Source organism: Ochotona princeps, chromosome 5 (assembly GCF_030435755.1).
Source record: "Ochotona princeps isolate mOchPri1 chromosome 5, mOchPri1.hap1, whole genome shotgun sequence".
In the NCBI taxonomy this organism is placed as follows: Eukaryota; Metazoa; Chordata; class Mammalia; order Lagomorpha; family Ochotonidae; genus Ochotona; species Ochotona princeps.
The window spans coordinates 73,533,461-73,558,912 of record NC_080836.1 but is presented as its reverse complement, the minus strand read 5'-3'; the positions used below and the strand labels follow the sequence as shown (position 1 = coordinate 73,558,912).

General features: G+C 39.2%; 1 protein-coding gene across 1 annotated transcript in view; it reads right to left on the bottom strand.

Annotated features, from left to right (window-relative positions):
- Positions 1–1,768: 1,768 nt before the first annotated feature.
- The window catches only part of PLCL1 (phospholipase C like 1 (inactive)), a 314,972-nt gene continuing 291,288 nt past the window's right edge, over positions 1,769–25,452 (bottom strand). The window contains exon 6 of the mRNA XM_004576950.4: positions 1,769–3,458. Coding sequence (XP_004577007.2) covers positions 3,276–3,458 — 183 coding nt within the window. The 3' untranslated portion in view covers positions 1,769–3,275. The remainder of the gene's footprint in view (positions 3,459–25,452) is intronic.

The following is a 25,452-nucleotide window of genomic DNA, read 5'->3' as shown; positions in this document are numbered from 1 at the left end:
GAATGGGAAGTGCCATTCCGTGCTACAGTTATACACATGTGATTCAAGAAATCTGTTCTTTTTATACAATACATTTAAAAAAAAAATCTCATTTGATTAAAAATTAAATCATATTTGCATATAAGTTAAAAACTAAATAGTGTCTAAAGAAACATAAGCCAGTATGCTAAAAATAGATTTAATTTTCTTTTTATGTATTTATTTTGTATTTTATATTAAAACAATATATTTTCAAAAAGATAAAATTCCTTATTATTTATGGGTATTAAAGAAAAAACTAACAACCTGGCTTAAAATTTTGAGGATAAATTTAAGATCAAAATCATTAAATATTCTTGCACATAAATTCAGACAGCCCTAAATTCAAAATTGATTTTTCTGTTTTACTATTTACACAATCTTGGAGTTTGCCATTTGTAAAATGTTGAGATAGTATCTATTATCACTGCCTCAAATCCCCTGGATGAGGTAAAAGTGAGTAAATTAACAGTAGAATTAATTCCTAAAGCATTACTTTTTAGCATCATCAAAGACTAAATAAAGAGAGGGTACAGTGATGCAGCATGCTAAGCCTCCACCTGCAGTGCTAGCATCCCATACCAGCATTTGTTTCTGTCCCAGATGCTCCACTTATATTCCAGCTCCCTTCTAATGCCTGGGAAAGCAGTGGAGCATTGTGCAATTCCTTGGCCCCCTAAACCCACATAGAAGACATAGAAGACATAGAAGTTCCTGACTTCTGGTTTCAGACTGGCTCAGCTCCAGCCATTGCAGCCATTTGAGGAATAGAACCAGTGAACCAGATGGAAGATCTTTTTCTCTTTCTCTCCTTCCCTGCATGAATCTTCAATTTCAAGTAAAAATAAATCTTTTTTAAAAGGCTAAGTAGATAGAAGGAAACTTTTACTATTGAAATTCATGTCTAGAAAAAAGGCAGACACTTAACATAATTTAATAGTATAATGAAAAAGAGAGAGAATTTGTCACCCTTTATCACCTCCTCTCTTTTATATGTCATTGATGAAGGTACAGATTTGTCCAAATGGAATTCAAGAAGCAAATACATCCACAAGTAAGAAAATGCAATTGTTTGACATAAGGCTTGCTTTGCTTTTGCCAACCTCACCACCTTTTTCCTTTTTTTCTTTCTTCTTCTTTTTGAATCATAAGGGTCTTAGATAGTTTCAACAACTATTCCATCTACCTGGAGGTCAATTATGAGGCAGGGCAAGAAAGTTTTTCAGGGCACTCTATATTATTGGAAAATTGCCTTTAAAAGAATTCAGATACTTCTTTCCCATGTGTTGACTTACCCCAGGGAATAGACCACCATCTCTTGTCCTTGGAAATAGCATACCCTTTGTATTAGTCCTTTTTGCATGAATATAATGCTTTTTAATGTGTATGAGGTTGTAATACTATAAAGCATTATAAGGGAAAAGAGGTGTATTTAGTGCACCATTCAGTGGCTTGTTCTCATTCCTGCTTGGTTCTGTTGAGGAGTTCATGCTAACACAATTGATGGAGCACATGAGGGAAGAGATCAAAATGCCAAATAGTAAGCCAGGGACTGGGCGCATGCCTACAGCTACTCATGCAAGGATCTAAGAACCTTTTACCAGACCCCAACTTTAGGTCCACACCACCTCTAAAAAAACAGTACTAGAGATCAAACCTTTAACACATAAAATCTTGGGGGACACACTTAAACTATATTAAAATGTAACAATTTTGATGATATCTCTGATATAGTAACTGATTTTCACTATTCCTTTTAATAAATTAGCAATAAAAGAACAATAAAAGTGTTTTTCATATCTTTACTCTTTCAGCAATGTGCAGCATGAACATAATAGTGTTAAGAAGTCAGAAATAACACAGTAGCTACAGAAGATGTTCATAATCAAAATTTTTCAGAACTTACCTTCTCTATATTCTCCCAAATTAGTATATTTGTTAAATTAATTATGAAGCTTTTCAAAATAAAAGCAATGTTTTAAATAAATATATTCTTTCATAATCATTGAACATTTAGTTTTGTTGGAGGTAACAAACATCACACTCAAGTACTTTATGGAGAAATTAGGGTAAACATGATCTAGATACAATTATACATGTACCCTACTTAGTAATCTACTTCATTTTGTGAGCATTTTCTGTATGTGTTAAACTATATCACAGATATTCTGTAGTCAATTCATAAATCATCACAAAGATGTTATCTGACCTACAAAATACATATGATTTCAACATGATGTTATAGCATTGTTTGAACATATCTTACTTTAAATTTAGTACTCTAAATTATATTCAATCTAATTCAAGACCTCTTAGCTTTCCTTGTCTTTAAAGGCAACGGATGCTAGACTCCCTGTTTGGGAGAATAAGACCCTCCTACAAATTTTCAAATCACATAACTGAATATCATTGTAGTAGCAAAATCCAACTGACAACAGACCTGACAGTGTGCTTCAGAATACCACATACAATGGTTTTATACTTATCTATTACCAGCTTTCCCTCTAATGCTTGGTAAACAGCTCCAGAAAACTTTTTAAAGTTGATTTTTTAAAATAAATATTTTAAGACGTCACTAAAGAAATGGCTTCACTGACCTTTTGAGAAATTCTGATCTTTTGCTTTATCTTTTATTTTTATTTATATTGTGATTCTTAGAAACTTTTCTAATCTTTAACCTATCAAAACATCTTTACTTTGATAAATTTGACTTCCTTCAACAATAGCCTATGCTAAGATCTTTAAATTAAATAACAGAGGCAAAGAAGTAAAATTAAACACAGCAACAAAACGTTACAATAAGTGCTCTTTAGAATTTCAGATTAACAAATTTGTTCCAAAATGATAATGTAAAGAATAACTTACTAAATGAATAATGCAATACAGAATAGGGCTCAACAGGGTCAGGATCTCTTTCTCTTTCTTTCTTTCTCTCTCTCTCTCTCTCTCTCTCTCTCTCTCTTTCTCTCTCTCTCTCTCCACACACACACACACATAAGCACATACACTTCCACAAGAATTCATACATGCGTATTCATACAACTAAGAATTTAAAATACTGCTACTGAATGTCTTAAATTTGATAAATTAACTACATGGAAATACTGCCATTGTGAAAATATTTGTTTATGTCCAATAATCTGTACAGGATGTCTTTCTTTGTAAATTTCTTTAAAAAAAAAAAAGCTAAAGAAAACAAGGCTGAGAAACATGAATCCTTAACAAGAGGCTGGGTGACTGTGCCATACTGCACAGCATCACAGCTTCCCATTCTCCTCGCCACCATCCTTCTCCTCAATGGCTTCCAGGCTACGCTTGTTCTTGGTCTCAGCCCCACTACTGGGGCTTTTACTCAGTCCACAAGACAGGCACGCTAGCTGGATCTGCTTCATGTTTTCAATAGCTTCATTTTTGGCATTCTTCAATAGATCTCCTTGGCCCTACAAACAGGGAGAAATAAACACCAAAGAGGAACATTAAATATCATGCTTATCCCGAATTACATTGCTGTATATATTTGTGCCATTGCTGAAAGAAGAAATAGATCCAGACCTGCAAACTCACTTTGCAAGAGTTTACATCAAGTATCTTTCATTGAAGTACTGACAAATAAAAATTATGCTGTAATAAGGTACTGTGTGACATTGCTATACATGTACTATACCTAGCAGTCATTAAATAATCTGTCCTCTCCCCTCCCTTGCCTCACCCTCTGCACTCACTTCTATGGGATCAAACTGTTTACATTCCACATATGCATGAGATCATGTCTTTCTGTGCTTAGATTATTTCACTTCTAATTCCATTCGTGTTTTATGAATGATAAAACTTCATCTTTTTTTAATGGCTGCATAGTATCCAAAAGACAAATGATACCAAGTGCTGGCAAGGATTGGCAAAAAGGGAATCCTGACATACTGTTGCTGGAAACAAATGAGTGCACACATTATAGAAAACAGTGTGTGTGGAAGAGAGGGAATTGGTCATCAAAACACAGAAAACTAAAAGAACAACTATATTATCCAGCAACAACTATATTATCCACTACTAGTTACACATTCAGGAGAAATTAAAGTAGCATGTCAGAGATATCTGCACTGCCTCTTTTTTAGCACTTTTCACAATAACCTAGGAATCGAAACAACTTATGTGTCTAGCAAATCATGAATAGATAAAGAAAATGAGGAACTCTGCTCTTGAAGTCAAGGACTTCAACCTGAGTTTGCCAGCCAGTTCTGGGGCTGTTGGCTGCCCCTTGAAAAACTTGTAATGAGGAACACTCTTCTTTCTCTTCTTCTAAGATTTATCTTAGTTACTTGCAAAGCAGAATAACAGGGGGACATAGGCAGAAAGAGATCTTCATTCCACTGGTTCACCAGTAAAGTGGCCCCAAAAGCTGGGACTGGAACACACCAAAATCAGAAACCAGGCCCTCCTTCTGGGTCCTCTACATAAGTGTAAGGGCCAACTTCTGTTGCTTTTCCAGGCATATTTGCAGGGAGCTCAAAGGAAAGTGTGGCAGCCAGGATTCAAACACTGCTCTGAGACATGAAGCCAGTGCCACAATCAAAGAGTTAGCCCACTATACCATGATGTCAATTCCTGACAGAACCCAACCCATAACCATGGCCTGGGACAGGAAGACAGTGTCACAAACACAGTTAACCTGCTGTACCACAAAACCAATTTCTGAGAGAGCAGTCAACCCATTACCATGCCCTAAGACTGCAGCCTGCTGCCATGCCTACCCAATCCAGCTCTAGTATTCCTAGACTTGGGTAAAAACAAGGAAAGATTTGCCTTAAAGAATTGACAAGGAAGTCATCTCCTCCATCTCCTCAATATAGAAGAGCTTATAGCGCAAATCATCTTCTATAAAATAAATAACACACTCTCATGCTGGTTGGTAATATATTGGATAATCCTTGAAATCTGCCCTTACCATCCACATTCCCCCTGTATACTTCATCACCCTGAGGACAAGGTTCCCCACCTGGCTAATGGAGGAAACACATCTCCAGAGGCTTCCCATATCAATAAAAATAAGAAAGGCAAATGAGCAACATGGGAACACACTAGCTGGTCGTTTACATAAGTGCCTTAGAAAGTTTTTTTCACTATTTTGTTTCTTGTTTGAGCTCATATGAGCTTATTACAATAACCAAGTGTATACAATAATACTGGCCCAGGGTCTGAAGGACTAAGTGCAGAGAAGGAAGAACATGCTAGGGCATAGACAAAAGACAAAGCTTCCCTTCTCTCTCTGCTCTGCATTCTCAAGGCAGCACTTAAGAATGTGACTGAAACAGTGGCCAACAAGATGGGCAAAGGAGTCATGCTGATTGATGGCACACTTCCACACAGCAGAGGCTCAGAGGAAGAGTATGACAGCTACCTCATGCACGGTTATCCATGACGCACCACTCCACCTCTAATTTAATACATTATTGTTTATTAGGCTGTATGAGAAAACAAGTATTTAAAACACCTCAGAATTTCTCACATTCTTGGTAGTTACATCCTATGTAATGACAGGTTCAGTTCTTCTAATATGCCTTTATATGGGGTCTACAGTGGATTTTGTTAATGTTTGTGTTTGGACTTATGGAATAAGTGTAACTTTCTCTTGAGAATAAACAAAGCCAAGTCAGCCTGATGAAGCTAAACAAGTTAAACAAGGTGACGGCCTGTTAATAACTGGGCTGAACTGAAGTTCAGGTCTTTGGCCTCCTGGTCCAGTGCTCTATTCCACACATCATGTTTACAAATGAGTCTAAGTGTAGAAATAGGATACCAAAGATTATCAGCGAGAAAGTGTGTTCTAAGGAGAAAATATTCACCATATCAGCAGAGACGGGACAGTAACAGTAAAGACGCAATGAACAAACCTACTCAGAACACGGAAAAATGAAGTCATGCCAAGTCTGAAAACTACAGTTCCCAAATAATAATGCAATGTTAACATGCTTAGTCTGTGTGACTCTTTGTTCATTCAGTTGCCATGACATCATTGGGAAAGTCACCCTACTGTGCAAGAAGGGAGGAAGGAGTCATCAAAACACAAAAAACAAGTAATCCTCAATCTCAATTTACTGATACGAAAACACCACCTTTCTCCAAAGCCATGCAGTTGCCAGGTTGCAAAGCTGCAGGTTAAACTCTAGCAAGGGTTCCTTAACCAAATTACATGGCACCTCACAAAGGCAAATTGTGCCTCTCCCCAAAGCACATTAAATTCTCCTCTTCCGTATTACCAATGACAGCAGCATGGATAAGAAGGTTATTGTCCATGTGGCACAGCCTGACAGAACAAAGAGATGGGTTCTAGAGTCGGGAAGAGAGGGTACAGCAAGAAAACCTGGCAAGAACAAAAGTTATCATGTCTTCCATCAACTTCTTTCTGGGCCATTAGATCTTGTGAGAAAAAAAAAAAGAGGATGAAAATGCCTTTGGTCTCCCTCAGAGTTCTAAGATTAAAAATGTTGAGAAAATATGTTGAGAAGCTATTTTAAGCAAATGATAGGATATGATCTGCAGAGCTTAACATTGTCTATTACTATAATAAACATCTTCATACCGTGTGTATTTAAAATAAATGTGACTAACTTGCTTAAAATGCATCCACAAGATTTTACAGATATGCATTTTGCTACTGTTTTCACAAATGCAGAGATTCCTTTAAAAATACGTTGGGACAATAATGACATCATACTACATTCATTTTCAGAACATTACTTTTAAGAACTTCCCATTCATTAAGCTTTCAAATTATCACACATCACTTTAAATGCATAACAAAAGCAAAACTGACTTTTTTCCCTAACTGGCAGATAACAATGAAACATACAATAACTTCCACCGTGATGCTATTTATTCATAATGTTCTTAAGTCCCCCTTTCACACAGCAGGTTATGAGGCATATTTTAATCTGCTGAGATATCATCCCATGGGTTCTGAGAGGTGGCATCCAAACTTCAATGCCAGACTGTGCCAGTTCTGGTGAATAGAAGCCAGATTCTCTAGAAAACAATGACCAGTTGGAGAAAACACTTTGTACCAGTGCACAAGAACATGACCACATCATTCCCGATAACCCAGGAGACAACACATGCTGGCTACACAATACAGGGAGAAAAACAACAGCAACAACAGAAACACAAGTATTAATAAAAAAAAAAAGCAAAGTGAATGACGAGCTTGTTTTCTGTATGTGTGGGGATTTTTTGTTTGCTTTGGGGTTTGGGAGGTTTTGGTTCTGGTTGTTTTTTATTTTTTGCTTTTATTTTTTAAGAAGGAGCTGTAGAGATCATCTTTCTGTTGTGATGTGACTCAAAAAATCATATACTGTCTCTCTTTGAGTCCTGCCAATAAAGGTACTAGAACCAGAAAACACTCATTCAAGGCAAATTCTAGAAAGAACAAAGTTAACTATCAATAACCCTCTCTCTGTCATTCCTTACAATGCTGAGGTTTCTCCCATTTTAAATGCACCAATTTCACCTTACCATCCAGTTCAAACTCTCCTCCTCTCTTCTTTTCTCCTCTATCAAATCTTCCTTAATCCCTCCCTAACTAGGCAGCTTATATCAGATCTTTTCCCTTCAAAGATCACTGCCCTGCGCATTATTTCCTCCAAGATGAATTGGGTATTCAGATCAAGCTATTTAAAGGTATCAGCAACTAGACCATACGCATTTAGGAGTATTTTAGCAAAGTATTCTGACGGACATGCTTTAGATTTATTCTCAAAACAGCAGCGTTAGGGGAGAATGGAGAGAAAAATCCCAGGAGAATTCATTTTATTAGGACATCCCAAGTCAAACATCTCTTACATATTAGAATAAACCTGGAATTGTTATGGAATGGAATGCAAAATTAATGGGCAGTCTGGCCACTGAACACTCAAGTTGAAAGGTTAAAGCTGCTGCTACAGTTCAATCTATAATAACAACCGCAAGAATTTACAGTTTTCTACTTTGATATTGGGAATGTTTCAGGCAAATATAAATGAGAAGGAATGCTTTTTTAAACATTTTGGTGTACTTCTACTTATTTGAAAAGTGGACAAACGGAGACATAGAGGCTTCCTCTATTCGCCAGTTTACTCTCCAAATGTTGCAATAGCCAGGGGTTGGCCAGGAAAAAGCCAGGAGTCAAGGACTCCATCTGGTTTTCCCATTTAAATGGTGAGAACCCAAGTACTTGCGCCATCATCTAACTCCTCCCATGGTACTGGAAGATGGCTCCAAGTGTCTGCCCTGAGAAGGGCTGCTTCAGCTCAAAAAAGAGTAAGCCTAACAAGAAAGCCTCTCAGGCACACTGATGTTGATGGGACAAATGCACTGACCCAGTCCCAAGAGCAATGTCGACACCCAGCCTCCTTGGTTATTTGACTTCTAAATGTGGGAGTCCATGCAACTGCCCCCTCCAAAATTTTAAAGTAACACTTGGAATTATGAAAAACTACAGAGAGATCATAGAAGTTTTGAGTCTGAAAATTAGTGATGATCAATGAGTGTTTGAGAAGCAAACATTAAGTATCTCTTAACAAATTCTTCCAACAACAGTAAACTGTAATTAAAATGTGTTATCTACAAATCAGGAATTATCTGATCTGATAGAACTAAGATTGTAAATCAGGCTGTTGTATCACATTACCTCAATTTTGATTATTATTAAAAAATTATTACAGCAATAACATACTCCTACAACACTAGATAGAAACTAACATCTACTGGATACTTAAAAGAGACTAGAAATCTAAATGTAAGTTATCTATTATTTACATACTTTAAAATCTACCAAAACACATCTAGGACTTTTGTAATTCCTGTTCTTACCAAGAAATGCCTTTCCCTTCCAGTGTTTGAAAATATTCAGCTTCAATTTGGCAGAGGAGTTCACAAAAGACAACCACGGCCCTTTTCCAACCACTTTTCCCATGAACTGTAGCATCCACTGTACTATCAGTGCACGAAAAAGCAGAACAGTACATGTGAAGGAAATGAGTGGGTTGCTCTGAGCGTACCACAAATATTTAAAATAACTAATTGGGACTCTGGGAATAGAGAAGACCCCGTGTATACACAGCTACACACATAAACAAATGCAGCACTGCCTCCAGGCCAATTCATGTGGGTATCTCTGTGCACCCACAAAACAATTTATTTCCTTGATATTCTTCTCTTGGTCAATTCCAGCCCTGCAAGGGAAGTCAGCTGTAGACACCATGGCAGTGTGAGTAGCTCGCTGTTTCTTTCAGCTACCATTTGGTAGACCATATTGTGGTGGGCTGTACACAGCTATCGTTTTGCTAGATCAAAACGTTTGCTTTTGAAGAATCTGTACCAATTGAAGAGGTCAAATGCCTTTCTCCTAAGTATAAATGAGTGTTTAAATGTCCTCCATTAGAGAAGTTAAAATAGCAGATCAAGAAATTATTTTTATGTCGCAGTAGATGTATTTCTCTTGATGTTACGCTCTGGCACACTGACTGTGTTTGCAATATTAGGTGAGATTCTTTAAAGATGTCCTGGGATTCTTGCCCTCTGGAATGAAGACCTTATTCTTTAGGAAATGTATGCAAGACACTAAGCCTATAGCTCTAAAAGGTTTAGCTATTTGAAAATTTTCTTGCTCTCCAGAATGAGAGCCTAATGGCTTAGGGCTTATATAAAAGATGCCAAAGTTAAGGGGCTAAGGCATAGCAAAGTGTAGGTATGCTAAGGTATAGAGATGTGGACATTTAATTACACACACACACACGATATGTTTGATTGCATTTGGTTAACAATACCCATGTTTATTATTTTTAGCATCTTGATAAGATATTTAAAGCGCACTCTACTTTCCATTGAAAAGGCTGAATTTTTACTTGAACACAGAAAAAATATGCATGAATAATTGTAAAGTAGTTCTAGTTCAATGGCTCAATGACTAATATAATTAGATTATATTAGCCATATTATTTTTAATATAGTTTTTAATACACAGGAGAGCTTTTTTGTGTCTGTATACAAAGTACTATCCACAGTTTAAAATTATTTAAATACTACTCACTAACAATATAATAATAAACTTAGTAATATTCTAGTAGCAACAAAGTTTATAACAGGTATCATTAATGATGGGTAACAACATTTGCAACATTTAATGAATCTTTCTTTCTCCCACAACTCATGACTCACCATTCCCAACTTGGGTCAGACAGAATGGCTTCTGTAAAGAAGGGTGTTAAAAATGATTGTTGTGGGCCCAGGCCAGTAGCCTAGTGGATAAAGTCCTTGGCTTACACATGCCAGGATCCCACATGGGTGCTGGTTCATGTCCCAGCGGCCCAGCTTCTCTTTCAGCTCTCTGCCTATGGCCTGGGAAAACAACAGAGGACAGCCCAAAGCCTTCGGACCCTGCACCCACATGTGAGATCCGGAAGAAGCTCCTGGCTTCTGGCTTTGGATCAGCTCAGCTCTGGCCATTGAGGACACTTGGGGAGTGAATCAATACACGGAAGATCTTCCTTTCTGTCTCTCCTCCTCTCTATATATCTGACTTCCCAATAAAAAATAATTAATTTTAAAAAGGAGTGTTGTGTCATCAATGAGGTAGTAACCTGAAGAAATACCATCAACATTTAGAAATGTACCCATGATCTGGGCTTCAGAAAATGTGACCCTGAGGAACTCAAAGAGATCTGGAAATTTTCCATGAGGAAAATGGGGGACCCAGTTGTACAAACTGATATTTGGCTCAAAAAGCTTGTTGGTCTAAAGAAACAAGGACGATCCCACAATGTATCAGGGTGCGGTTGTACGGGGGAAAATGTAATGAGGATGAAGATTCACAAACAAGCTCTACCGTGATTAACTGCATACCTACTATCAATTCCAAAAGTCTTCAAAGCATAATGAAATAATAAAAAGAAAAAAAATTGTTGTCAAGTTGTAAAACTGCAAAACAAACCAGCCCTCCACATTGCGATGTACTCAACAAAGAAGTTCAGAATTTAATAAACACTATATACAAGATTTTGACTTATGTTTCTCAATCCCATCAAAATCAAGGTACTTTAAAACAAATATTGTGGGCCCGGCGGCGTGGCCTAGCGGCTAAAGTCCTCGCCTTGAAAGCCCCGGGATCCCATATGGGCGCCGGTTCTAATCCCGGCAGCTCCACTTCCCATCCAGCTCCCTGCTTGTGGCCTGGGAAAGCAGTTGAGGACGGCCCAATGCATTGGGACACTGCACCCGCGTGGGAGACCCGGAAGAGGTTCCAGGTTCCCGGCTTCGGATCGGCGCGCACCGGCCCGTTGCGGTTCACTTGGGGAGTGAATCATCAGACGGAAGATCTTCCTCTCTGTCTCTCCTCCTCTGTGTATATCTGGCTGTAATAAAAAAAAAAAAAAATAAAAAAAAAAAAAATAAATAAAAAAAAAAACAAATATTGTATAAAATTTCCCTTATTCTGATAAAACAAATACTTAGTTACTATAAACTACATATACGTTATTAAAAATGCAGTACTCTAGATCTATAGTACAAAAAAGAAATCAGAAAATGGTAATTTAGGGACCCAACACGGTAGCCTAGCAGATTAAGTCCTGGCATTAGACGCCCTCAGATTCCATATGGGCACTGGTTCTAATCCCAGCGGCCCTGCTTCCCTTCCAGCTCCCTGCTTGTGGCCTGGGAAAGCAGTCGAAGATTATATTCATACAAGAAATAAATGTGAAGGAAGTAAACTAATGCTTGCTTCCCAGGCACGGAGATCCTTTTTCATCACCATATTGTTTTCTTTGATAAACAGACAGATTATGAGACATATTGCACGTGTTATGTAACAGAAATGCAGAGAAACAAAGCAGCTTCAGGCCTCTTTGGTTTATCATAGGAAAAAAAAATCTTTGCCGGAACCTGTCAAATGTCCAAGAAATAAATAACTACTTTCACACTGATACTGTCATTCCTGGCCCTTGTCCTCAATGGAGGTATGGACTTTGGGAACATTAATAATCATACTCGAGACAATTTTTCAGAAAACTGGTATATGAAAACAATGGTACAGTATCCATGAGTGGGGGAAATGCTGCAAGGAAAAAAAGACTGATTTTTAGTTTAAAGACATTAATACAAAGTTACATCAACCCCAATATGTCAAAGCCAAAAAAAAAAAAAATTTAAGGATCAGATTCATTACAGGCACAAGGGGATCACTTCAAAGGATGGGACTAGTGTGAGACTTGACAGCTAACTCACAGATTCCTGGGAACATTGACTTACTGAAATTCTTATAAGCCTCCCTTTTGCCAAGAACAAAACAAAACAAAACAAAGCCCTCCTACATGACGGCAGCACATACAGGCTGGGAGTAGAACCAGAACTCCTCGACTGGTGAAGGACTAGACCTGCATACGGTAAGAAATTGGTGCAGAGCCTTGATTTGTACCGTACTGTTAGATAGGTGAACTCTGACACCAGTGCCAGAAAGAATATCTCGTTCCCATCCTGGCTCTACTCCTTACAGGTTTTCCAACTTCGGGAAACAGTACTCCATACCTCAATCTCCTCCACAATGTGGCTACCATTGTTTCCATCTTCATAGACGTAGCATGAGCTTGAGAGTATCAATTAAAACAATGTGAAGCATACATAATCAATTCTAAAGAGCGTGATATATTGCTCTACCAACAGAAAATTAAAGGATTTCAGATTTTGTTGTCAAGCAGCAACAATTATAGATAAGCCCACTGTGCTTTATCTTTAAAAGGATAAAATATGAGGAATCAAAAATGCCTTGAAACTTAAAAAATAAATGACGCATCAGTAAGGGCTCCTTAGTGGGAAACAAATGGTTCCTGAAAATGAAAACCAGGATTATGTCATCCATTAGGCCTATGAAGGACCTGAGAATTTTAGCAATAAGAAAAGTAATAACTGAATTGATGTGGGAGCCTTCTTGGAGGACCCAGAACGGGTTATTTTCTCCCCATGAGAAGCTTCCTTTGTTTATAATTTAGAGGCTGCAGCATTGTTCAGCGTCAAACACACAAAGACTGCTCATCCTTGGAATGAAAATATTATTGCAGCTGTCTGATGGATGCCAGATGAGAAAGTAAAACTGAAATGAAATCATGTGTCAACAAACGAAATCAATGACAAACAGTATCTTCCTGTGACAGAGCTGCTGTGCTTCTGAAGATGTCATAAGATAAGTTTCTACCAGGGGGCTCTGTTTAAGAAGCTGTTTGCTTTGGGCAAAACGACTGTGAGCCTAATCCACTTACAGAAAATGTCAACAAAATTGCTTCGACACCAGTGAGCCGAGAAAGAGAAGACCCTCAGCTAAACTTCAAAAATACAACTCGACTGCAGAAAGCTTTACGAATGTAGGGTTGTGTGCTGATTCCATACCCTGAGCCTTCTCTTGCATTCACTTTGACAAAAGAACCATTCAATAAACTGACTGAATTGATTCTCCTGTTCTCTGCTCTTGCCTTCCTTCTTCTGTGATCGTCCCCATCTCTGTCAACAGATCCAGGGCCCGGCACGGTGGCCTAGCTGTTAGAGTCCTCACCTCGAATGCACTGGGATCCCACATGGGCACCGGTTCTAATCCCGGCAGCTCCACTTCCCATCCAGCTCCCTCCTTGTGGCTTAGGAAAGCAGTAGAGGATGGCCCAAAGCCTTAGGACCCTGCACCCGTGTGGGAGACCTGGAGGAAGTTCCTGGCTCCTGGCTTCGGATTGGCTCAGCTCCGGCTGTTGCGGTCACTTGCGGAGTAAACCATCAGATGGAAGATCTTCCTCTCTGTCTCTCCTCCTCTCTGTATATCTGACTTTGCAATAAAAATAAATAAATCTTTAAAACAAACAGATCCAATAAGAAAAAGCAGGAGATGACTAGCCCACCTTTACCAAGGTGATAATGTTTCACATGAAACCTTAGGGACAGAAAGTCAGCAGCACAGCAAACAAAACACTGCTGAAAAGTTTCAGTTCCTCAGGTTCACTTTCTAAGGATAGTAAATGACATTGACCATTTAAATTCATACTAGCATCATACTTTGCCACAAGCCAAACACAGGAGGAGCGCCTATAAAAATCTGTACTTGGCCTGCTCATGTAATTTGCAGTCCATAAAAATCACCTGCAATCGCTTGAAAGATGTGACGTGTCCCAAACTCCAGAACTCAGAAAGGTAAGACAGCAATATCATGAGAAGAGCACTTCCAAAAAGCACATTCTAGTATATGTCTCAATAAGGCTTCCCCTTAAAAACTTACTGATATGTTGCTCAAATTATTGGTTACTTGTCCATCCAAAATTAATTCTGCAAAAATGGCAGAATAAATATATAGATGTAGTGGTTGCAGTCCACAACCTGAGCGAACTGATCACAAAGGGACTCGGTCGCTTTACCTTCTCCGCAGTGCTGTGAGTATGAACAGATCCTTGGCTTTGTCACAATGCCTGACACTGTGCTGTTGCACAACTCCAGGGGCACCATTCACTACCACTATTTTTAAATATACTGAAATTATCTCCTGTGAGGATTCACCCTGGTCCATGCAAGGCTGGTTCATTCAATGCCTTCGGGGCATCCACTTAACCTGACATATGTTCTAGGTGCTATGTTGGCTGGAGTGGCCAGGTAGTTACAAGCTAACCATTGTAGGGGAGCCCACAGTTATATACTCTTTACCAAAATGAGAGGGTTTTTTTTCTTAAATGAATGAAGTTCAAGAGCTGTCAAAGCAAACATGCTACTTCTTTAGAAGAAAATTAAGGATTGGGGCCAATGTAGCTTCCACCATAGCAACTGCTTTGGAGATCTGGTAATTAATGAGACTAATGTAATTCAAAGGCAGTGTCAAGGTCTTCTTTACCTAATCTGAGACTAGATCAAGTTTTGAATCTTAAACTCAGCCATTCATCTCAAATTATCAGCAACATATTTTCCTTAACATTTTATGTTTGTTTAAAAATGTCTAAACCCTACACTAAAGTTGAAAGAACATTCATATTTACAAATTGTTCCTCTTGTGTCATGGGCTTGATCAACTTATCTATCTCAGCTCATCTGTATATACTTCACTCTAAGTATCAGTATGAGCATCATGGGAATAAGGATGTTCTATATTTCCATAATGATGTCATCATTCCCAAATAAATGTACATCCATCCAATAGTTCAGTCTGGCACACAGTATATATTACATTTGAACAAATAGCCCATGTTAGATTCACCACTTCTAAAAATTCAGAATCCATTCTTGATTTACACATTACCATTACCTTCAAAAACAACTACCCAATTACGCAAAGTTAGAATGAAAGTATGAGTGACAGCCAGTACTCTGGGAAATTCAGTAAGTTCCCAGCAGTTAATACCACTGACTTGAAAGACATATTTTCACAACTTTCTTCCTGTTGAATTTGTGGAACATGCACCATTAAGCCATCACATGCATTTGTCAAAACATTTCTTCTGAATGTCAAAGACCATCATTCTTATATTCTTATTTTTAAATAAATTTTATAAATATACATGATTGGAAAAATTCACCATACGTTCACCAAACCCACTCAGCTTTGTGAGTGTCACTCTGATATTTCCTTCATCCCCCTTCCTATCCAGAATACTCTTCCCAAGATAGATTACTGTGCAAATCAAACTATTGGTAACTAGCAGGAGAGAAAATTCATACTCAATTCCTTTTTAGGCCAGCAGATGATGTTTCTCAGAACGTGGATTTTGGGAACAACATAAAGAGAGGAATTTATAATGTTCTCCATGTAGAAAATCCAGAACTCCTTGTTATCTATGGCAACTGACTTCCACCTAAATAAAATAGCCTCTGGTTGACCTTGAGCTGGGATGGTCCTAACCTTCCCCAGCCACAGTGGGTTGGACTGACAGTTCATACATGGTCAGTCAGCAGTTGACCAGTGACCTACTGATAGCCTCATGCCAGGCAGGCAGTAATGACAGCAATGAAACAATCCCACCAGATCCATTGTTTTGGAGGCTGGGATTTTTGTGTGTTTTGGGGGACCAGTTGCCAACAGAAAGAGATGTTAGAAAATCTACAGTTAAAAGGAAGAGTGGGGTTCAAAGTACAGTCTGCTGAGGCCTCAGGTCCAGTGCAAAACCCACAAATTCTTGTTCCCAAGGTCAAGGGAGGAAAAAAAAAATAACATAGTTCCTTAAAATTTGATCTTTTATCCCAAAACTCCATACTTGGCTGCCTGTGGCATGGCTCTTTTTCCCAGGTTTCTAGAGTATAATATACACTCCTACCTAGGGAATTCTGAATGTTCTCGGTTCCCAATCATTCATACAGAAAAAAATGTGTTTGTTTCTATTTATTAAGGGGCATTCATCCATACACACATACACATACACACATACAAATGAGAGAGAGAGAACAAATCACCTCCAATGTTCCCAACTTCCAACTTTCAGGGCTGACTTAGGCAAAAGCAAGCTGCTGGGTATTCAATGCAGGTCTCTCAGATGAATTATTCCAGGGATCCAGTTACTTGAGCTATCATGTGCTTTTGAGCTGAAGCTGAGGTGCAGACATAGGCACTAAAATAGGGGATATGGCCATTTAACCTCTAAGCTAAATTCCACACAGGCGTGGAGTGGAGGGGGTTGAATGAGAAACAGCAGATGTGATCAATGTTTAGCCATAATAATAAATATAAAATAGATTTTAAAGCACACTTCTCACAGAGAATAGAGGTCATGGCTGGCATCTACAGCAGGGAGGATGGTTTATAAATTACGAGTTGGTCATTGGGTCTTGGAAATGTCCTCTAACTCCAGCGGACTGTAGTTTCTTTTTCTAACAAATATGGGGGCTTACCGAGATCTCTGAGTTCACGTGATTTTTTAAGTCTACCGTTCACTCATTAGAGTTTGGTCTAAAACTGCTGTATTAAATTTCATAATTTAACTGTTAGATAAGCAAGACTAGTGTGAAAGGGATAAGAAAGCAACTGAACCATTATGATGGGGAAGAACCGGTCCTGCAGGAACTTGTAGCAGGTTTTCCTAGGCCTCCTGAGTGGAAGGGTGGCAGATGAGAGGTGTTAGTGAAAGCATCCTGGCTTCAGGGCACCTGTGTTAGGCTCAAGGCACAGGCAATAATGTTCCCATTAAGTGTACAAACCACAGGGCAGGGGCTTCCAGGGATTAGGGAAGGTGCAACCTGGGTGGCTGCTGAGCCCGAGCACATCCCTGGCAACTCCAAGCAACTGGGGGAAGCTTGAATGGTGCATGGAGAGGAAGGCCATGAGAGCTAAAGCTGGAAAAGGAGGGAGCCAAGAAGGCATGTCATAGACATTAGCTCCGTAGAAGCTTGACTTTGCAAAAGGACCATGAGTGATGGGACACCATGGAAAGGTTTTTAAAATGGCAGAATGGGGGACTAGAGCTGTGGTTCAACAGGCTAATCCTGTAATTGCAGGCACTGCATCCCATGTGGGCACCAGTGAATGTCTGAGCTGCTCCACATCCCATTTAGCTTTCCTCTTGTAGCCTGGGAAAGCAGTAGAGGATGACTCAGATTCTTGGGCCCTCCACTCACATGGGAGACCTGGGGAAAGCTCTTGACACCTGGCTTCAGATTGGCTCAGCTTTGGCCATTGTGGTCATTTGAAGAGTGAACTGGTGGAAAAGGACTCTCTTTTCCTCTCTTGTTCTCTGTAAATATGCCTCTGAAATAAAAATAAATCTTTAAAAAAATAAGAGGAAGAAGGCAGAATGGCCATGAATAGTTTCATATTTAGAGAAGTCACTTAAGCTGCTCTGCTGTAAAGTGTAGGCATAGTTTATGGGAAAGAAGACATTTACTGCAAACTCAGATGATAAATGGAGATAACCAAGGTGTTGGCTGTGGGAACAGAGATTTCTTTGGGTAACGTTCAGGAGGTTGGCTCAATAACACTTGGAAACAGATTAGAGGTAAAAAGCTAGGCAAAGGATAAAGGAAAATGCCAGGATTCTGCTTTAGGTAGTTCTAGCTTGTCATTCATTCATTCATTCATTCAAGTAGCTATACCGGAGGCATCACCAGGGCATGCAGCAGATGGATACGGACAAATACAGACAAACCTGTTGTGCTGTGCAGGGTGGTAGGCAGTTGGAGTATGAAGTGTGACATAGAGGATGAGGAGTGAGTGGTTACGCAGAGAGCACAGAAACAGTCATTAAAACACTTGCATGAACAATATCATCCAAAGAGAGGAGAGCGAGCCTCTGCTTGACATTAAGAAAGGTCAGCAGTCACGGGTGAGCAGCAGGGGAACACGCCAAGGCTCCCAGAAAGAAACCCAGCAATGTAGGAAGCGCAGAGGGGAGTGTGCTGTCTCAGAAACCGAGCAAGCTGTGGTGCAGGAAGAGCGAGTCATTAGCAGAAGAAATTTTCTCAAGGAGTCAGGAGTATAAAAGTTGAAAATGTCCATGAGATTTCGTGACAAGGAAGTTACTGGTGACTCTTGTGAGGAGGATTTAATGGAGTGTCATGGAAAGAAGACAGATTAAAGTTAGCTAAAGAGTGAGTGGGAGGTAAGGAAGTGGATACAGCAAGTATAAACAACTTTGTTCAGAAGTTGGGCTGTGTAGGCGAGGGGAGAAAGGAAGAGGAGTAGCTGGAGGCCGTTGAAAGTCTTTCATGAATGCTTTCTTATACATACTTATATCTAAGTGAAGTTTGGCTGAACAATGAACTGTGAAAGAAAAAAAAAAAAGGCAACTTAAGAAACGGAGTAACTAAAAGCCCCGACTTCTAGGATCAATTGTTCTTTGAATTTTATATTCATGATACACTACTGTTTTTCTTCCTTATTTCAGAGACCCTAGATTCTTATAAAGTAGGAAATAATGTATAAAATTCAAAGTATATTAATTTAATTTTAATAAATACAGTAAACATAAAAGGAAAACAGCAGAGCTGTCAGCAGAGTCCTGTGGAAAGAATTCCTATATTGTCCAGCAGGTGGCTCCCCTGTTTTGGGTTTAAGTAAGGAGTGCATTGTCCACAAAAAGCTTGTACTCCAAAGGTCAGAAAAGTAAAACTATCTGGTCAACGTCATGTATATTTCAACTTTGATCCCAATAATTATGCAAAAGTGACCACAAATAAGTTATCAGAAAGCAAACAAAGTTATTAAGAACACTGGTATGCAGGCAACCTTATGTATGCATTTAAATCTGAAATGAACGCTGCACATAAGTTTTCAGGTAAAAAAGATTTTTGCTAGGAAAACCGGACATGATCATGCTCCTTCAAAGGCAGAAAATGTAACTAATTTCCAAATCTAGTGAAAAAAAATAAAATTTTTTAAAAAGGGAACTTAAAAATTGTTCAACAGGGCCAAATATTGTAGAGCAATCATTGCCATTAGAACACATTACACGAGAGGCCAGTTCAAGTCCTGGTCGTACATGCTTGCAGGCACCAGATGATTTTTCAAGTGCTTGGGTTCCTGTCACTCACGCGGGAAACCTGGATGGAGTTCTGGGCTCCCGGGTTCAACCCGGCTCAGCCTTCACTACCGTGGGGATCTGCGCAGTGAAGCAGTAGATGAAAATTCTCTCTGTGTGTCTCCCTTTCATAGATGAAGACAAAAACAGCAATTTAAGCCAAAAATTATCCAATAAAGTTTGTTTTATATAGTAAAATAGATCATTTTAAATACCCATGCTTTATATAGACGGTAGTATCTTTATCCTGATTAGATAGTTTTAATAACACAACTGAGTATGTTAAGACATGAAATTCTCAGGTTTAAGTAATTTGTTAATGGAGCCAGAATTGTGTCATAACAAGTAAAGCCACCATCTGAAACACCGGTATTCCATATAGGCACCAATTTGTGTCTCAGCTGCTTTCTTTCTGATCCAACTTCATCCCAAAGGCTTGAAATGCAGCAAAGATGGATCAAGTACTTGGGTCCTTGCTGCCCATATGGAAGACACAGGTGAAGCTCCTAGCGTCAGCCTGGCTCACTCTGGCCATTGTGGCCACGTGGAAGTGAAACTGTGCATGGAAGATCTCTCCTCTCTTAGCATCTTCATTTCTCTCTGTAATTGACTTAATAAATAAATAAACATTTTTTTAAAGTAGTTGGTTGGCAGGTTTTTTTTAAGATGTATTTGTTTTTATTGCAAAGTCAGATATACAGAGAGGAGAGACAGAGAGGAAGATCTTCCGTCCGATGATTGACTCCGCAAGTGACTGCAACAGCTGGTGCTGCGCCCATCCGAAGCCGGGAATCTGGAACCTCTTCCAGGTCTCCCACGAGGGTGCAGGGTCCCAAAGCTTTGGGCCATCCTCGACTGCTTTCCCAGGCCACAAGCAGGGAGCTGGATGGGAAGTGGAGCTGCTGGGATTAGAACCGGCGCCCATATGGGATCCCAGGGCATTCAAGGCAAGGACTTTAACCACTAGGCCACTGCGCTGCTGGGCCCAAGTTGGCAATTTTAAGAAGTAAAATTCTTTACTTGAGAGGAGCCATTATTATTACTTAGTATTTGGAAAGTACTATCATTATGTATTCATGAACATTGTCTCTAAGGAAAATTGAATTAAAAGGCACTTGGAAAGTTTCACCCCATGGATACTCTCCTTTCCACCCTGTCCCAATCTGCTATGCCACAACGGCAAAGGTCAGTTTTACAACTGTCAGTCTACTAAGAGACTAAGAATTCTCTCTCTCTCTCTCTCTCTCTCTCTCTCTTTCTCTTTCTCTCTCTGTCTCTTTCTCTCCCACCCCTCCTTCTCTCTCCATATTGGCAGAGGACAGGTTCCCTCACCTGCCAGTCAGATCAGGAAATAGGTCTATGATTTTTAGCTTACTAATACTGCAAAATGAATGAAAACACCACAAGTCTGGAATCCAGAGGGACTCCCTCCCTTGGGGATACCCACAGCAAAGGGGCAGAACATCATGTGGCCTTCTTACTCTTTCCATCTTCTTCATTCCCTGAAAAAACTTGAGGAAAAAAAAATAAAACAAAGATTAGCCACTGAGCAAAATCACCTCAAAAGGAGATAGTCTATTTATAGAAGTTAGCAGGATTTATAGTCCTAAGTGTAATTCTCACACAAAGACAGATCTGGGTCATGTCTTCTGGATTTTGGGAGAGGAGGGGGACAGAAAGAACTAGTACATGAAAAGACATATAGGGACAAGCCTAAACATGAACATTTAGGAGATTGCAGTGGGCCGCTGCAGTTAAAAACTACTAAGGAAACACTAACAGAGGAAAAACAAAAGCAGGCCATCGAAGAAAATGACCCATTTTAGACAGCGCAACCTCACTAAAAACAAATGGAAGGAATTACATACATCTGGACCAGATTTCAATACTTTGCTCCCCTAGAGGCTTGAGAAACTACATTCCTCTAGGGAGGATGTCTGTTATTAATATTTGTTTATCTCGTAGATCACATTTGTTGTGCAGTTTAAGTCAAAATTTACATATGTCTATGAAGAACGGCCCACGCGGCATTCTAACCAGTCAACTGGCAGGGTCCCATGGGACACTCACGCTTACTCTTTAATTCTCCATGTTTATTATTGGAATAGTTAGGCTAACACCTGCTGGAGGATGCTTCAATACCAGACTCAGTGAAATCAATGGACCCTTGTCAGCCATCTATGGTCTCATCAAAAGGTGACTATTAGGTGTGGCAGCAAGAGCCAAGCCCTCACATGACATATTTGTTTTACAATTCTTGGCTTCAGGCTGCGTGTTTTCATAAAGCTTCCCATTAATGTCAATGTCAAGGATATTAAACTTTCACAGCTGATTTCCTTACTCTCCACTGACGTATTACTATTTTTCTTCTTGTACTTGGAAAAACATGTAGAAACTGGTCATACTGAAGTCAAGTATAATTGTCCCAACTCTTCTAAGTCTCAAAGTTATAATACTATTTTCAAGTAACAGTCTTTGATGTTCCTTATATCTCTATAAACTGCATGAAGTCTACTGTATGTAGTCAAGCTTTTTTAAAACAAAAGGAAAAAATATAAAAATCCTCTAGCTGCCATGAGCACATCACTCATACACACAAAAATGAACACTCATGGAGTGCAAAACCTCAAAATTCATAATACTCAGAAAAAGAGATCTGTCTCTAATTTAAAACCAAGTCCCATTCGTCATTCTAAAGGTCAGACTCAGATGAGATTTGTATTGTGGCCTGCAGCCAAAAGTGGACTATTTTTGTAGATATATATATCTTCCTTTCTCTGAGGAATTAGCAGTTAAGGACTCTTATATTTTGCTTTACAATTCTGGCATAACTCTACAGTCCAGACTGGGTTCTCCAGTGAGCCTTTCTGCAAAGATGGAAATGTACTAGACCCCTGCTTCCCAGCATGGTGATCACTTCCCACATGTGTCTGTGCCACCCAGGAGTTGAATATGCAAATTGCTTGCATTTCATTATTTTATATTTAAATAGACACCTGTACCTAGTGTTTTCTACTTTGGACATCCCAGAGTGATTGTTGGTGCTAACCTTCAGCAACACAGTGAATTAAGTAAACTATTTTCCACTATCTTTAAGCCTCTTCCTTGAAATAGCACTTGCTGCAATGACAATTAAGCAGCTAATAATGGGGCACTTTTTCACATCTGCATCTCTCACAGGAATGTAAACTTCTTGTGTGCAGAGATTGCTTCCGTTATGTTCAAAGCTGTATCCCAGCAGTTACTACAGGGCCTTGCTTCGTCAAATGAAAGAATAAAAGAATGCCACTGAAAACCCAGTTTCATTGAGCCTGGAGTTTCCCAGAACCAATATCACTCATCCCCAGCAAAATTTCATTTCTCAATTTCTCAATCCTGGCAAAGAATATCCAAAATGATCTCTGTGCTATCTTATCATTTTATAACTGATACATTTTCCCGTCTGTTACTCAGGTCCTGTTTGATGACAGTCTTTTTCAGAAAATGGTCAAAGGACTGAGCATCATGCTAGTTAGCAATTTCAGTGTCCGTGAGGTAATAACACCTACAGCTGGTGGAGGCCAGGGCTGGAGGACATATTTGGTGGGAGATAAAACAGTGAAACTCCTCTCCTCTAGCCCAGGAGAATGTCTTCTCAGTTCACACTGAAAGCAAGTCATGTGGCTTGGGACAACTCACTTCACAGAAAAAATGCAATATACTAAATTACATTTTCCATCCTAAGACCAAGAGATAGTTGTGGGTTTTAAGGTTTTTCCAGATGAGTTTTATATTAGGAAGCACAAACTTCAGCTTCCATTCTTTCTCCAGCTGGGTAAGTTACCACAGACTACATGTCTTAAACAACATAAATTTGTTTTCTCAAAATTCTACATTTCTTCTGAGGCCCTTCTCAGAGATGATTTAGAGATGGCTATGTTCTCCCTGTGTCCTCAGAGAACCTTTCCTCTGTCCTTAAATCAAACTTCCCTCTTCTTAAAAAGATACCAGTCATGTTGAATTAGGGCCAACCTTATCTTTACTTAATAATCTCTTTACAGGCCCTATCTCTAGGTACAGTCTCATTCTGACGTACTAGGCGCTAGTGTTTTATCACATAAGTATCTGGAAGGATGCTGTCCCTCCTGTAACAGTTGCTTCTCTTCAATGTTCCAATTTCTATCACAGGTTAACTTATCTTAAACACAACTTAACCTCTTTGTTTAAAATTCAGGTGCAGTTTCTATTGTACTATGAGTAACAAACCCTTCCCTGACCATTTATTTCTCTGCCTTTATGTATTTCTAGGTTCAAGGGTTTAACTCTTCTTATAAAGTATGGCTTAACCATCATTACTGTACTGTTTCATTCACTGTATATGAAATACTCCTGTAAGAGGTGTAACACTTTTATCAGAAACAAGGACCCCCAACTCCAAACTGCCAATCGTTAGCAAGCTGACCTTGTTAAAGGTTAGCTATTACATAACCCTCTTTCAGTTTTCTTGTGTATAAAACAGAAACATAAACTGTACTTCCATCACATGGTTGTTATTAAACTCAAATGGCCTAATAAGTACAGAGCATTTGGAACACTGAGAGAGTGAGCATTTTGCAACAATAGTTATTTGTTGCTGTCAAACTGCATTTTATGTATCTCAAAGTATATTTTAAAAGAGAATCAAATTCACTAGTTTCAGTGAGTCATATACTTGATTCCAGATTCACGGTGAATATTCTGATTTTCCTTAAAATAAATCATCATTTCCTGATGTATTTAGTTTCTCAATCATCCTCCAAGTTATTGGAGAAGATAATCATGACCTCAGCATGAGAGTATGATTCCAGAAGGTTAACTGGAACCAAAGCAAAAGGTTTACTCATTTGCACAGAAGTCAGTTCAGGTAAGGCAGGCACCTTCTTGGGGCATTTTCATATATTTATGGTACTAGGCATATTAATTACAGCTGAACCATATTGAAAATAGAAAAAAATCATAAAGATAATTAAAGTATCTGGTTTTTTTAGATAATTAAAGTATCTTTTTCTCATCCTCTTAGGAGTAACTAAAGGCAACAGTAACTAAAAGCAAATTCCACTGGGATAATTGTTAATATCTTTCTATAGGTTTATATGCATAACTAAATTCAACAAACATGTTGAGCACACACTGTGCACCCCTTATGTTTTTTCTATAATATTTATTTTTTAATGTTGTTTACTTAGTTAAAAAGGATGCATACTCTTTGGGGCCAGCAATTAGGGTGGGAATGGTTGAAGTGTGGAGGAAGGAGAGTGGGGCAAACGTTTCCAATTTTTTTCTTTCTCTCTTGTATCTGTCAGGTGGGGGGTTGGGGGAGAGGCTGCTCCTTGCTGTCAAACTACATCAGCACCCAGATTGGGGATGGTCATTTGAGGTCAGCATCTCAGAGACCCCGATGTGAAGAATGTTCTGAGGGTATTACTTGAGTGGTGTTGATAGTTCTGAGACGCAACTAGTTCTATTGCTCCAGCGTTGAAGAAAATCTTCCCAAGGTCTATTGGTTGACAAAGTCTACCTTAGTGCATCCACACACCCAGACACTTGCTGCCAAAGCTTGGGCAAGAGAGAAGTCCAACCTATGCTGTCCATCTTCTCATGTGGCGCTTGTCTTTCTCTCTTGGCCTAGGTGAGCTGGCTGTCATGTCCCCTGCGTGCATCTTGGTATGCTGTCCACTGCACGGGTATTAGCAACTGAGGAGGTCCAGTCCCAGTGCATGCACCCCAAGGTTTGACCACATATCCTGTGACATTCCCTGTGGAGGGAGTTTCAGTCCAATAGTTTATTTGGGGAGTTCCCCAAGAGACCATACCTGGGGTGACCTTACACCTGACTCCTGTGTACACCAGCTAGTATAGGGTTTGATTCAGTCTGTCACCCACATCAGTATACATGCATACCAGTGAATGTACTTGCCTGGTCAGTTCT